The sequence below is a fragment of the Nannobrachium achirus genome (genome assembly GCF_963921795.1).
Source record: "Nannobrachium achirus genome assembly, chromosome: 11".
Taxonomy (NCBI): Eukaryota; Metazoa; Chordata; class Actinopteri; order Myctophiformes; family Myctophidae; genus Nannobrachium; species Nannobrachium achirus.
This window is the reverse complement of record NC_137820.1, coordinates 18,047,960-18,066,014: the sequence shown is the minus strand read 5'-3', so window position 1 is coordinate 18,066,014 and position 18,055 is coordinate 18,047,960. Positions and strand designations below refer to the sequence as shown.

The 18,055-nt window shown below is 39.8% G+C and overlaps 2 protein-coding genes across 2 annotated transcripts; one reads left to right on the top strand and one right to left on the bottom strand.

Moving 5' to 3' along the window:
* The first annotated feature begins 54 nt into the window (after positions 1-54).
* hacd3 (3-hydroxyacyl-CoA dehydratase 3) lies at positions 55-9,083 on the top strand. The gene is made up of 11 exons (XM_080736441.1): positions 55-252; positions 1,728-1,770; positions 1,849-1,922; positions 2,051-2,215; positions 2,482-2,527; positions 6,969-7,079; positions 7,182-7,309; positions 7,474-7,586; positions 7,828-7,934; positions 8,032-8,163; positions 8,247-9,083. Exons 1-11 carry the CDS (start codon positions 172-174, stop codon positions 8,321-8,323), a joined length of 1,077 nt encoding a protein of 358 aa, XP_080592567.1. The 5' UTR covers positions 55-171; the 3' UTR covers positions 8,324-9,083.
* A 136-nt stretch (positions 9,084-9,219) lies between these two features.
* ints14 (integrator complex subunit 14) lies at positions 9,220-17,469 on the bottom strand. The gene is made up of 11 exons (XM_080736440.1): positions 17,207-17,469; positions 16,224-16,331; positions 15,954-16,109; positions 13,823-13,941; positions 12,930-13,072; positions 12,745-12,837; positions 12,392-12,536; positions 11,749-11,882; positions 11,011-11,129; positions 10,059-10,124; positions 9,220-9,858 (listed from the first exon to the last, which is right to left on the bottom strand). The coding sequence occupies exons 1-11, from the start codon at positions 17,426-17,428 to the stop codon at positions 9,625-9,627; spliced, it is 1,539 nt and encodes a 512-aa protein (XP_080592566.1). The 5' UTR covers positions 17,429-17,469; the 3' UTR covers positions 9,220-9,624.
* Between the last annotated feature and the right edge of the window lie 586 nt (positions 17,470-18,055).

Sequence of the window (18,055 nt, the reverse complement as noted above, 5' to 3'; positions counted from 1 at the left end):
AGCTGACGGACGACGAGGACGCGCACGTTCGCAGAATATTCTGGTTAATCCACTTCTACTAGCCTCCGTATCGTTAGCATACAGTTCGATGGATGGCTGATGGCTCCCCTGGTCTTGTACGTGTATTATTAGCAACTAAACCCCGTTTAAAGAACCCTCCTCCAGTTCCAAATGGCCCTCCTCACGCCCCACGTTTTCTGGGCCCAGCGTCATGAAGAACTGTACCTGCGCATTGAGCTCATAGACGCACAGGTGAGCTGGACAGTGTTGTTTTTTTTTGTTTGTTTGTTTTTTACAGCAGATTTTGATTTAGTTTTAGTCTTTTTAATAAAATGTAATTTAGTTTTAGTCATAATTTAGTCACCAGAAAAGTATTAGTTTTAATAGTCTAATTTTAGTTGACTTAAGGCCCATTCCCACTGGGCCAGATAACAGATATCTGGAGATATTTCTCCAGATATTTTTCCATGCAAAGTGGATGGTAGATACAGATAAAAAAATATTTGCCACAGATAAAAGAATCTGTGGCAAATATCTGTGGTAGACTTTTATCTGTATCTACCATCCACTTTGCATGGAAAAATATCTGGAGAAATATCTCCAGATATCTGTTATCTGGCCCAGTGGGAATGGGCCTTAAATATCATAAGATTTTAGTCGACTAAATCTACAGTTGATTTAGTCAACTGAAATGTATTCTTGCAGGCCTTGATGGCATCGTAATGACTTGGTTGTGTGCTGAAAATAGCAGATCTACAAGCTCACAACATGCGCTACATGTTGTGAGCTTGTAGATCTGCTATTTTGTAGATGTGCTATTTTCAGCACGCAACACCTGAGAACAACCAAACATAAAATGACTCTTCTCCACTAGTCCCTCCCTAACGTTTTAGTCTAGTTTTTATTTTGATGACGAAATTGTCAATATAGTCTTGGGTTTAGTCATCACAGCTTTATTTAGTTTTCGTCATAGTTTTAGTCGACGAAAACAACACTGGAGGTGGAGGCTGACTGAGGCTGTGTAACTTTGAACTTTCCTTTTGTGTGAGACTTATGATTTAATGACTGTCACAGTGAGTGGTCACGAACTGTGGTAAGAGCTATTTGGAAATCTCAGTCACGCCGTATGCATTCTGTGTCATTTGTGACACAAATCGTCCACAAATGTTGTGTATGAATGAATAATGTCTGACCCTGGTCCCTGACTGACCCTGTCCGAATAATGTCTTGTTTAGACAGCTGGCATAGGCCTACTGACACTGTACCCATCTTATTTGGAAGTGACTTTGAATACAGTAACCCTATCACATCTACAGCTGCATGCCGATGAGTATCTCTGCATTTCATGCAAATGTTTGTCTTTAGTCAACAAAGATACCTAGGTCTCTGTCGTTATTTTAATAATAACGACAGTCACTCTGTCGTTTTTATTAAAATAGTGTGCTATCACGCAGGTGCTGGGGTTGACACTCCTGAAGTGTGTGGAGGTTGTGGGGTGCAGTAGTTAACACAAGTAGTAAGTTAGTTGATAAATAAGTAGTACGACTGTTGTTTGGTAGATAGAATTATTTGATTGCCTATTTTAACTACAGTATGCGTAAGTGATTCATCCATTTGCATTAATTGCATTCTCGTTGAAAAATATTATGGTCAAAAACTTTGCCTAATATAGTCTAGACAAATATATGCTTAAGTATAACCAACTGCTTATTTCTAATCTCTTGTAGAATATTGACGTCCAAGTACATGAAAATTTGCTTAAATTCAGAGGTGAGTTATTTCCTCAACTGTACTGTTACATTTTAGAAATTACATTCATGACAATAACATATTCCTTTGTGTTTTCAGCCCAAGGACATGGCGCTAAAGGAGACAATGAGTACGAGTTCAGCCTAACATTTTTTAAGCCAGTGAAACCAGAGGTGTGTGCCTGCCTGCTTTGCACCAGGTTTATAGATTTTGCAGCCCATTGCTGACTCATGCAAGTCATTTGTCCAGTGTTATTTTTGTATTGATAGTGGCTTATGAATTAATTTGTGTGTGTGTTCAGGTGACGCATAAATCAACTGAGCGTCAGGTGAATATCACAGTGAAGAAGGAGCAGAGTGGGTGGTGGGACAGGCTGACCATGCAGGAGCGTAAACCAGTCTTTCTGGCACCAGACTTTGACCGCTGGCTGGACGAGTCAGACGCTGAGATGGAAATACGTGAAAAGGTGAGAGATCCATTTTACTTTCAGTATGTCGTCACTGCTCACTGTTTACTGTTTACCAAGATTTGGCGCCCCCCCTGCATTGACTTGGACAGCCTAAATTGAAGTAATACATTTTAAACAATGTATATTTCATGCTCTCAGTAATGTCAATGGTGATGATACTGTAGGAAGCTGCTATATTATTGGGTTTTAATAAAGTCAAACACAAAAGGTACCAGACGTTTTCAAAACATGCATAAAACATTGTTTTGTTTTTCTTCTGACAGGAGGAGAGGAAAAACAGACTGAAGACCTCCAAAGCCCCAAAGGAATGTACGTACAAACGTTTTGATCTATATTAATAAGGCTTCTAAAGGCTTCTGTTTCAATTGAAACAATCAAATAGCAATCCCAATATTATATTAAATGTCGTACAGTAAAAACTTTACCCACTTAATTGAAAGGACAAAATGCATAGTACAAAATAGTACAATCTTGTAAGATGTGGAATCACATTTATACCATGTCATTTACTTGTGCAGTAAGATAACTGCACTGACCTAATTCTCATTATTTCTTATTTTTATCATCCTTTTGTGTGATGAGAAGACTGGTAGCCGTTTCGGAATACAGCGCTTTTCATGATGCTGATAACGTAGCTCGCACTGCCAACAAAACACAATCATTTTTAAAGCATAAATAGATGAAGCCAACAGTGAGCCGACTTCATGAGATATCAGCCATGTTAGACATGCATTATATCAAAGTCAACATACAAAGCTGTATCATACAAAACCCTGAACTATATCATACTCGACGCATTCTTGTCATAAATGTTAATTTGACCAAACATATACAGTAGTACTGGCGCAATCATTGATATAATTCTTAACCACTTAAACCCTATACCTGGGGTCCCGCATGGGTCTTGGCCCCCTACTTCGTTCCTGTTACACTAAATGTATTTGCTGACATTAGCCGATCTAACATGTATTGTGAGCTTGTAGAATGTAGATCTTGTAGATTTTTGTCAGATTATTATCACCTATTTTTGCAGAATGTTTGACTATTAAAGTCCAGGAATTTTATGGAAAAATGGGGGTCAATTTCCCACAAATTGCATCAAAACCAAACTCATCCATATGTCCTGAATGATAGACAAAAAGTCGCAAGGAATTATATGAAGGGAAAGTTTAGAAAATGGCCCAAGTATGACCCTACCAAAAAAGCTTTTTATCTCTTCGTCTGGGCAGAATTTCAGAAAATCTGTCTTATTTAAAGTGCTGAAGGAAAATTGTGCTAATTTAGGTCATACCAGTACATGCCGGGAACACATTTTGCTGTTTGGGAGGGGCTTACAGTACATGTACAGTATGTAGCAACATATTTGTTTTGTAGGCTAATTTCTGATTTAGCCCTATTCTATAGGTTAGGCCTAAATGGGTTAATGCCTCAACATTGACCATTTAAAGATGGCGGCCACCACTATACTGAACCATATTAAAACATATAGGGGACATACCGTGAATATCAGGGCTTGTACAGAGACGTAATATTTCACACATTTCACAAAATCTGAAATGTGAATATAATAAATATTACCACAAACAACTAACGTCACTGTACGTAATGTGATTTCTTACCGGTGAGTCAATAAATGTCCAGCAACAGTCATTAAAACCCAGAAACGATAAGCAATGTCCAAGTGGGTTGCTTAAAATTACAACAAAGATATATATTTATTATGAAAACCAATTACAACCAAATGCAAGGATATAGCTCAAATGGTCAAGCAAACTAAGCAGCGAACGTAATCTTATGTGTGAAATTCAATCTGGCTTATTCAATTTCACACATTCTAAAGCAGTGAAGTCGGGCAGTGGGTGTCATTTAATAATTGGAACATCCTGACCTGTACCCATAATTTTCCAATGCTACTGGGTGTCAGGCAGTAGTCGTCCCAAATCCTTTTAGCAGGACACGTGCACGGACATGCATCGATGTAGAGCGCACATGGTCTTACCAACATAATATTTGCTGCATGGGCAGTACATTACATAGATAACACCCTTTGTGTTACAGGAACTAATACCCATAATGGGAATCTTTTTCCCTGAATGGGGATGTTGGAAAGAAATGCATTTAAAGGTGGTATTGCATTGCGCACAAGCACCACATTTATAGTTCCCATCTAGGATTGGACTACATTGCACATTCAATTTCACACATTCTAAAGCTGCGAAGTCGGGCAGTGGGTGTCTATAGAACATCCTGTGCCCATCATTTTCCAATGCTAGGGGTGTCTGTCAGGCAGGGTTGTATTGGTTGTGTCACACGCGTACACTTTATCCTTCCCTCAGTGGTGGAAAAAGTACTCACATTTCTTACTTAAGTAAAAGTATCATTACTGCAATGTAGAAATACTCTGTAGTAAAAGTCTGGAATGTCTGGAATGGAAAGAGTAAAAGTACAAAAGTGTTGGACTGTTGGTATCCAAATGTACTTAAAAGTACCAAAAGTAGAAAGTACTCATTATGCAGAATGTCCCATATGAGTGGCACTGGACACCCAACAGCCAGTTGTGCGTCGGGCACCAAAATGGGTTGCAGCCACGTGGCGTTCTGTCTCTCTCTCGTGCCAATTGAACAACAGACTGAGGCCCATCCACCACACAAATCTTTATTATTTATTTTGTATTTAATTAAGCCAGCCCTTTACAATACCCCTTGGCTCGTGAAGGGGGGCCCAAACTAGCAGAAAAAGACAACCTACAAGTTCACAACACGTTGCTATCTGAAAAGTTGTGAGATTGTAGATCAGCTATTTTCACAACAAAGTATGTCATACATTGAAAATAACTACTCTCAAAAAAGTATTTCATTTTATCAAATATTTTAAATGTAATTTAAATAAAGTCAGCATGAGACTGCACTGTTATATTACACACATGTTTTGAGAGATCACAATGAAACTGTCTTCAAAGTGATCATGTACAATATAATCAATCTTTTACCAATTATAATAATGCCTTTCTTCACCAATGTGTCCAAAGGTGTCTTCTAACACCTTTCAATTAAATTCAACCTCTCCAACTGATCTCCTCTGGTAAACTTAGTGGGAGCCCATTAAAGTAGAAAATGACTCATTTCCGTCTTTCAGCGGGTAAGGGCTAAATTGGGAAGGCAGCTACCCACGTTGCCCAGTGCTGACGCTTCCGCTGGAGGAATCTTCGTGGGAGCCAATCAAACCTGATGTGAAACACAGAGGGAATATTAATAATTGGCTCTGGGCAACTATTGTGCTTTTGGCTCTGGGCTGCAATATAAATTTTAACTTAACAAATCATCATCATACATTGACTATGAACGTCGCTTCGGTTCGGTGTCTGTCTCTCTTTCTCTCTCTCACCCTGAACCCTACAAATGGATTTAACACTAGGGTATTGCCATGGCAACACTGTAGGCCCAAATGACGCCCCTGGATTGTATCATGATGTTCCATCCAACATTTTTTTTACTTTAGTGACGCTTACCACAGCAGATCAAATAGCTCACAAGAGGCCATTAGCACTTAGCGAGATACACATTCTAAAAGAACATGGCAGTTCAATAGCCTAGAGGACAACATAATTGGTTTCACAACAACCGGACATATTTAACTGAGTTCCACCACAAGCTGAGAAAATGATGTCGTTTAAATAGCCAACCGCCAGGTCGACAGCCGTGCCACATTGATTGATTGATTGAAGACTTTATTAGAAGTTTTAATGCAGCTCCACTTCCGGTTCTCGTCTTATCACGCTTAGCACTCTCTCTCTCTGACTCTCTGGTGTTGTGTGTCAAGCACTGATCCGAGATGTAGCGGAGTAAAAGTAAAGTACTGGAAATTGGAAATACTCCAGTAAAGTAGAAATGCCTCAAAATTGTTCGTAAGTACAGTACCGTTGAGTAAATGTTCTTACTTACTTTACACCACTGATTGTAGTAAGTTTTAGAGATGTTAAATGTTAAGATGAGCAGGCCATGAAGAAAACCGCTTAAGAACCACGCATCCAAACAAGTTCAAACTGGATACTGCATTTCTATGGGTCCCCAGCAACAGGGAAATCTCGATGTTCCTATGTCCCATTTGTCCGACTAAGGGTTAGGTTTAGGCATAGTTTTACTGAGGTTAGGGTTAGGCATAGTTTTACCGAGGTTAGGGATAGGGTTCAGTCACCAGCGTCGGACTAATGGGACGTTGTGCGTGCCTGCCTGCCTGCCTGCCTGCCTGGTGTGTGAACTTCGTTTGAATCGTTATAACTTCTGCGCGGATTGGATAATGACGTCACTTGAAAAAACGGGCTGCGGCACGAATTGGTTATTCGTTAAACCCACCCCCACCCCCTGCGCTCATTGGAGGAGCCACAGTTTTTGGCTTGCTAAACTGCCGATTCATGTACTCGGCTCCAGACCAGAGAAACAGTCCACTCTGAGAGTGGGCGGGGTCTATGGGCTGGAACCAGGCTATACCTTCATTCAATTCCTTGCAACTTTTTTCCTCTCATTCAGGACATATTTAGGACACAAAATCGGATGAGTTTGTTTTTATTGCAATTAGTGGGAGGTCAAGTGACATTATTACTGGACTATTATGACATGCCCAGATGGAGGCACTAGGTTAATTGGTTAATGGACATGTATTTCTTTTACCTGATCTATTTTGTTTTGTTTACACTTGACCAGACTGCATCTGCTGTTTCATAATGTAATTATTTTAATCTATCTCCTTTCAGCATTTAGCAGTGTGAAAACTGGGTTTTTGTTCATCTATAACCTCGTGCAGTTCCTGGGCTTTTCCTGGATCTTTGTTAACATGACTGTACGTCTTTTTATTTTTGGTCAAGGTGAGGATTAATTATTTTGTTCTTACAATGATGTCACTGTGTGAATCAAGCTAAACCTTTGAGATTCTCTCACTAACACGTAATGCTTTTCCCTTTTTTAAGATTCTCTCTATGACACATTTCACACTATATCGGACGTCATGTTCTTCTGTCAGATACTGGCATCAGTCGAGGTGCTCAATGCTGCTTTCGGTGTAGTGAGAACTGGAGTCGTACCAGTTTTTATACAGGTACTGTATTTTCATTTTCCACACTTTTAATAATGTCATACCAGTATTGGCCACCTTATAAACTTGTCAGCTATGTAACACCAATTACTTTTTCTTTGGCTGTGTCCTTCTGATGCCTATTATTGTGTGGGTGTTATGGCATGTTTTTCTGCTGTTCTCTCCAGGTGATTGGAAGAAACTTTATCCTCTTCATAATCTTTGGCAGCTTGGATGAAATGCATAACAAGCCAGTTGTATTTTTCGTTTTCTATCTTTGGAGTGCCATCGAGATTTTTCGGTGAGTGCTCATAGTGAATTTCACGCACGCTGGATTCCTAACATTTCCGATAACCCTTTCAGTAGGGATATATTTTAACAATGTTTGTGTGAATGGTTTCCTGCATGGAGGCAGGATTTTCAAAGAATTATGATTGTCTGCACAAAGTCTTTCTCCCGCTGATGGATGCATGGCCATTTTACCACATATCGAGTCTGCTTTGTTGCTTAGTACTTACTTCTGGACTACTATCCATTTATAGGTATCCATTTTACATGCTGGCCTGTTTTGACACAGAGTGGAAAACCCTCACTTGGCTGAGGTACACCATCTGGATACCACTATACCCACTGGGGGTTTTAGCTGAAGGTTAGGTTGCTCTCACTTCTTTCAGTAGAAGGCAATCAACTGCATTTCAGTGTTAATAAAATAAAAACAGGAATAAAACGTCTTCTAATCCCACCAGCTGTCGCTGTGATCCAGTCCATTCCCATCTTTGATGAGACAAAACTCTTCAGCATTGTTCTGCCCAAAGCCATTGGCAAGTCTATTGGCTTCTCCTATGTCCTGCACGTCTATCTCATTCTCATGTTTCTTGGTGAGTCTGTGTGTTTAAACACTCTGGTCAAATTGTTCGGATTGTTAATGCTGTGTTGTAAGTAACGTTAATCTTATGCACAGGACTGTTTATCAACTTCCGGCATCTCTACAAGCAGAGGAAGAGGCGGTACCGCACCAAGAAGAGGAAAGCAAACTGACATTCAACACTGACAGAACACCTTTGCTGCCTGTTTACTGCTGGGACCGTAATTTATCCTCTGTTTATCTGAAGTTATTTTCTTTCCTCAGCCAGTCTAACCTAAATTATGTAATTTTCAGACCACTGTCAGCATTCCAGGAGTGCAAGACTTTACACTTAGTACAATGAGGAAGCCATCTCCAGCTCATCACAGGGGTTTTTCAAGTAGAATTGTTATTTCTTTATACATCGATATGCTGTAGTTCTGAACACTGAGTCATTAGGTGTAGGGTGTGTTCACACTGTAAGCCTATTCTGAAGAAAAAGTGCTGCCTATTTCAGTGTGAACATGCCCTTAAATTAGTTTATTTTTCTTTCTTTGATGGTAGAGTATTTTTTACTGTACTGTAAATGTTAAGTGTTGTAGGCTACTATTTTACTAGATTCTGAAAGGATTATCCCAGGAACCAGGAATGAATACTGTTGGGTCATTTCACAAAGCTTCATGAAGTAAGCAATGACTGAAGTCTGAAATGTATCCTGCTTTGTGAAATGCCACACATCTCAGGGTAAAACTATATACAGCTAGGCAACAGTGGAAATAAAGGCTACACCAAAGAAGTCTTAGAAATATTCAATATGCGAACAGAACAGCTAAAGTATGCCCTGTGGTTTGATGCATGGGCATTCAAGCAGCATAACTTTGTTTCACTTTAAAATTGATATGTATTCATCTGCATTTAACAGCTAAGCTATGGCAAATGATGTATGCCACAATTACAGCAACTTTACATATTTCTATTCCTCATTTATTTGGACATACCCTTACTTTTGACACTATTCTGAATATCATGAAATACCCAGTATTTGAAATGTGGCAGTTTGATACAGAATAAAGGTTCTCAATAGTCAAGCAGTCATGAAAAAGAATATATTCGGAACAGTGTTACAAAATCTATATACAGTACACCAACAATACAACATCGACCTTCTGTTATTGAGCAGGTTTTGCCATTTTGGGAGGCAAAATGTTACCTAATTTAATTTCAAACATTATTGGGCCTGTAATATTCAACTGCTGAAAAATCCATAATTGGGGATGGCCCGGCCTGAGTTCAAATTCAAGTAGCATCGTCACAATTTCGCCTCATTTGCTCTCAACTTCCTATTGTCGTTTTATGAGCTGGTATAGGAAGGGGGACATTGGGATTGTAATGTGTCACATTGATTTTAACATAAACAAGTCAAAAAGAAAAAAGCTCAATAAAAAGATTAAAATAAAAATATGAAAGTGTGCTAATTCAGTCCATTGTTCCAGACTCAGCTTGAGAAGTCTGTATGCATGGGAGCGATGTTGTGGTCGAAAGCGGCATACTGGGAGTCACCAGTGCTGGCCAGTTTGAGCTGCTGGGCGGCGTGGGACAACTGGAAGGCTGCATCTGGGTGTGCCGAGTCTGGCAGCAGTGTGCACTCCCGCTCCAGCAGCTCACCCACTCCCTTCAACAGCTCCCAGAAACCAAAGGCCAAGGCAGCCTTCCGCAGACGATTCAGCTCCTGGTGCATTTGCAGAAAAACAACCAGTGAACAACGGGCTAAAAAGCAAATCCGCTTCTTTTTTTTTTATCTGCTTTGGTAGTTATTCCCTTACATAACATAATTATACAGTATAGGTTTCAAAATGTACAAAAATGGCCATAAATATATTAGAGAAATTAGACCAGGAATCTATAATGTTTGTGTAAAAAAGAAAAAACCTTATAGAATGTTTGAGTCTTCTCTGGCAGTTTCCTGGCATTCCTCAGTATCTTCTGCACGTCAGTCTGTGGAGCAATAGTATTCATATCAGTGAATGAAAACGTACTGTAGATATTATGCATCTATATTTTATGCAGGGCTCTAAGTATGGGTGGGTGGGTTGAGCCTTCTGACACTTTGGTCTCAAATAACATCTCAACAACAAATGATTGCTATGACCATTTCTGTACGACTATCAACACCAGAGAATGAACCTTACTGACTGGCATGAGGGTTGCCAATATCACCCAATTAGGAGAGAGTACCCATTTATCAGCTTCAATTTTATAGTGTTACGGTCATATTTGGGGCAGGCATAGCTGAATGGTTAGTTAGCCTGCCTGGGGAGCCAGAGGCCCTGGTTGTTGGACCCAGGCCCTCTGGGTCCCAGGAACAATTCCTGGCCAGGACAGCAATGTGTATAAGTGTCCCTCAGCAAGACCGTCCCCTAACTGCTCCCCCTACCTTTGTGGGAAACTGAAAGCAGGTCTAAATTATTAGCATACATTATCATCATTATTTACAGACAACAGAACTTTGTCTGTTCATTTATTTGTATCATCACTTCCAATTTCACTTATTTATCCTGTATCCTGTATGAGTTCTCCCTCCTGATTGGATACAATAGGTATCCTGGCCTATAAATGCTTTTTCTGTGTACTAAAGAGCAGGAGAGACTGAACAAACGCTCTATAGCAGTGATTAGTACTGAATATAGAGCTATAAAAATAAATAATGGCCATTAAAAATCAACTTTTGCATTACTGAAATAGTTTACCAGTGAAAGAAAAAAATAACAAACGCAAAAGGCACAATTACATCATCCGGCAATAGCGGTAAAGTTGAAGACCAAACAATAAAGGTGGTGTTGACTTATGTGATGTAGACAACATAGTACAGCAGGCAACATACCTGAAGCCCACTGGCCTTAATCCAAACAGTTACATTCTGGGCGTAGCTGCGTTTAATCGACGGCTGTACAGGGAATGGACTTTTACTATCATCTTCTCCATAGGGATTTTCAGCAGCCTCTGAAACAAGAATCATCTCATGTTAAATGGGAATCAAGCCAAACTATCACAGGCACACAGGAAGCCGATGTAAATATTTAACTCATTGATGATAACTGATAATGTACACAACAGCCTTTGAACTCAACTGGACCCAAGTGTCATCAGTAGAAATAAAACTAGTCTAACAATGTTTATTTTGTGTAATAATGATGACGCCAGCAGGTAAAACACTTTTGGCAATGTGTTCTTTTATTTAACTAGACCAGGTCAACCTGGTTGTGCCAGACCCCCTGTCTGTCATCATCATTTATGACATCATGCCTTTTGTAGGCATGTCATCATCATGTCATCATCATATATACCCTTTATATAGAAGAAGAACAGACCGACATTTGCTTATGTAGGCCTACCCATTTCATGGGTCTGGCAAACAGAGGGGCATAAAAGACTGGTGTAGCCAAGTGTCAGCTGTCAGTCTAATCCACCAATGGCAGGTGCCATTTACTGGTCTGCCCACAAGGGGCTTGCTAAAAAGTATGCAGAGAGGTTACTAGCCACTTTTTCGACATGTGTGTGCTGGTGAGAACCTTGATTTCTATTAACGTTGTGTGTCAGCATAGTGGGAACAGGAGGTTACCTGAGATTGGTCCCAGCTGGCAGACTTTGCCCAGCCAGGGTAAAGGCTCTGGACCAGGCTCAAACAGTGACATCATCAGGTTAGACTTCTTCTTACTGTCTGCCTGGGAGTACAGCATACCGTACCAGTCTGGCCTGCAGACACATTATTAGTAGGCTACCCTAGTAACATTTAAGCATTTCAAATGATCTACATGAATATTTCAAATTGTTGCTGTTGGGCACATGTTTTTACACAAATGTATTTTATTTACTATTTTATAGTATATACTTCATCTAATGACAGTGTCATGCAAAAGTAAGACAAGAAAATAGCCTACATAACACAAATAGCCTACATAACACAATGCTATTTTCTCTATTTATGGAAACATAAAAGAAAAAAAAGGAAAGGCCCAAAATAAGGAGGACACCAAGTTGAAAGTGGATAAGTATGTTTGTGGGTTAATGAACCTTTGGAATGATGGGCAGTCCACACATATTTAACCAATAAAAAGTATTATCAAGGGCTTGTGTCCAAAGATTAACTACACTGGATTCATTGGTGCACAGGTTCTTTTTTCCATTTCCTGAAAAGTACTGTTTTTGGACATACAAGGTTTCTGCCCGACAGCGATGAAACGTGTTCACGTTTTTTTGCTCACCCCAGTTGTACCAGCGCCACCATGCCCTCCACCTTCAGACTGCCATGTAGAAGGACACAGAAATTAGGGCTTTTCCCTGCCATCTGACTGGCCGAGACCTCCTCCTCTGGTTCGTCTGTGGCTCCTGTGCCAACTTCATCCACCTCTGTAATAAAATAAAGCCCATAAACCACTTGAATCCTAGCATCCATATTCTGGGCATGTCATAATAATAGGTGAAGATTCTATAAAATAGATGAACATTTGTCAAAGCTTCTCCGAGTATTAAGCGAAAGTAGTAGATCTACAAGCTCACATTGTGAGACAATTTGTAATAAAAGGTAACATGCCTCAGAAAATGTTGAGCCACTAACCTTTGTTTACAGCAATGGGTAGCACTAGATGTCTGGATATGACAGGGGGACTGGAGATGTCGCCGATCTCAATGAAGCCCACTATCTCCAAATCTGCAACAAATACATCAAATGATATAATAAACACTTATATAATAAAGCCTCTATTGTAGGAACTGCATTGAGGAGCTTTGCTAAATGGTTACCTGAATTCACAGTTCTGGGAATGGGGTCTACCTCCTCATCCACTACTACAGGCTCTGGCCGAGGGAAGACCTGTACATCTGAGGACAGGTTGCCACAGTGGAGCACAGCATGGAAGGGGGAGTATGCATAGTCAATCAGTCTCCTGGAGGAAATGGAGCAGATAAGAGTAGTGCGTCACAAAAATACATTTCATAATAATACCCATCGTGTGCTGTGTTTTCTCAGCTGGAAGGCTTGTTTGTTGTGTCGTAGAGGTGTGCTTTCCCAGAACTACTCTGAACTATCTTATTGACATTATTGCATGTTCTTTACTGGCCGTTCTACGTTAAACGCAAACAGTGTGGAGTGTCCATGACAATGCTTTGTTATTTTCAGTTGCATGAAGGGCCTGGAAGTCTCTAAAGACTGTAATATGTTTGCTTTTCATATCTGACCATTTTATTATCTTTCGTGATTCTAATTTGGCTTATTATATAAAGAACAAGTACAATTAATATTTTGTAATTTAATATACTGATATCTACCATTGACACACCAAGTGATGCTTGGGGCAAATAAAAGTCAAACGAAGCAACATCAGTATATGACTGAACCGACTGTATGAAATGATTTTTTCTTTTTTATTTGAAACAACAGCGGTGGCACTAGAGCCCGCTGTGAGTATGTGTTACCGTGACCAAAGTTATTCCAAAACAGTCGTCAAAATGTTTCGTTCACGTGATAACCTATTCCTTCCACCATGAGCAGTGCATCACCCTCCTGACGTTTCCAGCATAGCGTAAATACAGAGCGCTCCCATTGAAAACATAGTATAGCTCATGAAGAATAAAAACGTGTCGGTGCACAGACCATATAGCCACAGGCCTGCATTGTAAACACAGACATACAGTACCCAAACATGGCCTGTGCACTCTTCAAGCACAGCGGTCCCTCCATGGTGAAGATCTGTCCGTCTCCTCCACTGAGATTAAGTAGTTCCTCCAAGTTGTCCATAGTGTCAGTCATCTGCAGCTGGAGTTACAAAACAGAGAGAGAGTGATTTATAACAACCAAGACACAACTAGAATGTATAAAACCAGAATCAAAAAGCTTTGTAAATGAAGAAACAACATTCATAGTAACCTTATTTTCCGTACAAGCACAAGTGACATGATTTGCAGTTACAAAATATAGAATAAAGTTAAAGATAAATAGAAAAGAGACAAGATAAAATATATTATACAAGTATAAAAATAATAAAATTCCATATACAGTAAATTGTGGGTTAATAATTTGCCTAAATATATACTATATCTTTTTTACAATCAATGGTAAAAGTTAATCGGTTCTTTCAAAGGCCCATGACCAACTTTACCAACAACATTTTGTGCACAACTTTGGACATAGGCCTGGCCTATCCTATTATCATTATTATTAAAATGACCCGCACAGCGCACACCGTCTACAACCTTATTTAAGCAACGTTTTGGCCTTCTTCAGGCATCTGACATATCCTATTAAAATCAGTCATCCAAGGACCAAAACAATACCTCTTTCTTTTTGGTAACTAGACTAAACCAAACCAAACCCACTCACTGGTGAATTATTAGGTTTTCACAAACTCCTCTAGGTGGCAGCATCACCCCACCCTAGGTGAAATGCAAACCATACTTAGCCTAGTAAACTGACTCCTCCCATCTTCTGTTCGAATCTTGCATTCGAATGAAGGCAGGAAGAGACTGGTTTACGAGGCTAAACCATACTGCCCAAGGAATACATTTTCTCAGTATTCAGTATATTCTTAGTTCTTACACAAAAAACTAATATTGCAAGGAAGGGAAAAACATGTCTTACACTTAAGCCCATTGTATACTACACTAAAACAGGGTTAGGGTTCGGTTTGTTCGGTTGGCCCAAAACTACAATATGACATTCAGAGCTTCGGGTAGGCAGTCTCAGAACAGAAGAGAAGAAAAGTAGGTCCGCACACTGTCTTAATGCTCCCAAAATAATGTATTAACAGAGCGGTAAAAAGATGTTTCATCCTCTAGGGCCTTTGTCAGGTATACTGAACAATGTGTCACAAATGCAGGTATACAGTACATAGGGAAAGGTGGGCAGAGCTCACATTAGTTTCTTGAATGAATGAGATCAGCCAGGGACTCTGCCCACAATTTGAGGTTGAACTTGAGACTAATCACTGATCAGACAGTCTGCTGTCTGACTCTGAATAGACAGAGACATAAGCCATTGTTTCTATATGGCCATCAGGAGCATAATTAATTAATTAATTACGGTATAAACCCACATACCCACAGACAAAGTATCTGTGCAACATACCTGTTAAACTAGACCAGGTCAACCTGGTTGTGCCAGACCCCCTGTCTGTCATCATCATTTATGACATCATGCCTTTTGTAGGCATGTCATCATCATGTCATCATCATATATACCCTTTATATAGAAAACCCGGACAGACATTTGCTTATGTAGGCCTACCCATTTCATGGGTCTGGCAAAAAGCCTAATATCTCTCCTGGCTAGGGGGACATTTCCCTTTAGGCTGTCATCATTACAAATTTATGTTGACGATTAATTGTTACACAAATAATTGCAATTAATGATTTAATTGGCATTGGCATTTTTGGCATAGAACATTGGAACATGTAAATAAAACAGTAATTTCTGTTTGCCTTCTCGGCTTCATAATAAAGAAAAGCACAAGGCAGATATGAAGAATAACTTAAAACAAAAGTAAAACATTGCAGAAATAGCAGATCAACAAACTTAAGTGACTTGTAAGCTTGTTGTGTTGCGTTTGTTTGAAAACGTATGACGGTTTTTCCACATGGAAACGATTATGATGATTATGCAAAATAATTTGCATAGGTGATTATGTAATAATTGTGACATGCCTTTGGATAAGAGGTGGGCTTTCCACACTGGAGGCCTGAGTTAGAATCCTGGCCGTTACACTTGCTATTCAGCAATTCATACGATTAAAAAAATACAATAAAAAAAGATAGTAAGATGACTCAAAATACCTCCTCTGCATTGGCGACACACATGATGTATAGCTTGGCAGGAAAAGGAAAGGGGAGTGGGAACTTCTTGTCCTCTGCGCGTTGCTTCAGTGTCTGCAGGGAATGACGCAAGGAGCCCTTTCCAATACCAAGAGATCCATCTGTCACCAGCACCAGCTACCGGAAAAACAAAGGCTAATGTGGATGAGAAGACAATCTCCATTGTTGTTGCTTTACATCATTCTATTTCAAATGAACCAGTGATCAAGGTGGAAAGACTTTACACAATACCTGACAGGGACAGGAACTGCCCCACTCCTGCTGCACTATGTTGCTGACTCCGTTAAGAGCTGCTTCTAGACACGTTTTGTCATAGTCTTCCAGATTGCTTAGAGCCTCCTGTACAGGATTGATAATTGACAGATAACTGACACTAGTCCCACACACAGTCCAACTGAGGAATATTAGTTCCAGTGTCAACAGTCACAAAACAAAAAAACAGGAATATGATCATTATACACACACGCACACCCACTTATGTTATTTTGGTCTCCGCTATACAGCTCTGAGATTTGTCCGGCGATAGTTCACCACGTTTTCCCGATTCTTACCTTCACCAAACATCATATCCAAAAAGTAAAGGTCCCCTACCCGTCTCTCAGATGTCTGATCTGATATCTGAAAATGAGCAATTTAAAAGTATTGTTCCAACACATCGCTTGGATTTCCCCCACCGCTAAAAAAGTAGACTTCTGAGAGACGGGTATGGGGCCTTTACTTTTTGTATACAATGTTTGGTGAAGGTAGGATAGGAATAGGGAAAACGTGGCGAACTATCGCCGGAAAAATCTCATATGGGCATGTAATGACCAGGAACCTAATCTTGGAGATGTATAGCGGAGAGAGAGGTTCCGAAAGGGAATACATGAAAGGTCAACCTAAAACAAAGTCGACCCAAACTCGACCCAAAAAATGTCTTCTAAATCCTAACAGTTTTCCTGAAAAAACGTATGTTGCTATCAATGTTTCTCAAACTTTGTCATGTCAAGGACCCCCATAATGATACGTATTTGGCCATGGAGCCCCATCGCAAAACATTTTGTTCCAGGGACCCCCAGAAGCAAAGATTAGATTTGTGTCTATTCTGCATCTAGCTTAAGGCCACAGACACGTTGGGAAACGAGTTTGGGTTGACTTTGTTTTAGGTCGGCTTTTCCTGTTACCCGGAAAGAATAGTCGAGTACTAACACTGTGCAGAACAAATGTGGCTTTACCTGTAATGTGTTGTAATCTCTGGTGAAAGGCACCAAAAGCTCATAGAGGGAAGAGAAAGCCACCAGTGATGTGAACTCTAAACGGTAATTTACAGCCATGTGTTCAAACAACATAGTGAGTCCATGAACAGCCAAGTTCTTCCTCTGAAGCTCTTCGTTGCCTTCCAATGACACAGGCCGTGTCATGGACAAAGACACGTCCATCAGCACCACGGTCGGCATGGCCCCTTTCTACAATGACTTCTTAAAGCAGACTGGAGTTATGGCAACATGTAACGTGTTCCGGCTGTATGGAAAACAGAAAACACAGGTAGATTATTAGTGTCTGACTGTCTCAGTTGTTCAGTTAACAGACGGTTAGCTATAGCTGCTCAGAAATGACAAAAGGGCATACCAATTGCGTTGTTAAAACTAACTGAACGTTCATGTTTGTTTATTTGGAGTAAAAAGAAACTCCACATTCTTCAGAAGTGTAATTTAACTGTTGTATTTTCATACATTTAATGACAGACGACATTAAAGACAGCTTTTGTCTACCATTTTGTTTGCCTTTTTTATTATTCATGAATTTAGTAGCCATAAATTATAACTCTTGTAGAACACTATTATTTTGAAGACGTTTTCTCAAAACGTCTTCAAAGAAATTAAGTGGCTCTACAAGAGTTATAATTCATGGCTATGAATTGAGTACAAAAAGACCCCAACATTGCAAACAAGCCATCAGTCAAGGTCAAGCCATTGTGTTTTCTTGTGGTTTAAATCCTTTTAGTAGACGTTGTATCTGAACTGTACTGTACTTTTCCTATGCGAACTTCTAATTCAATCAATCAATCAAACCAGCTAACGCAA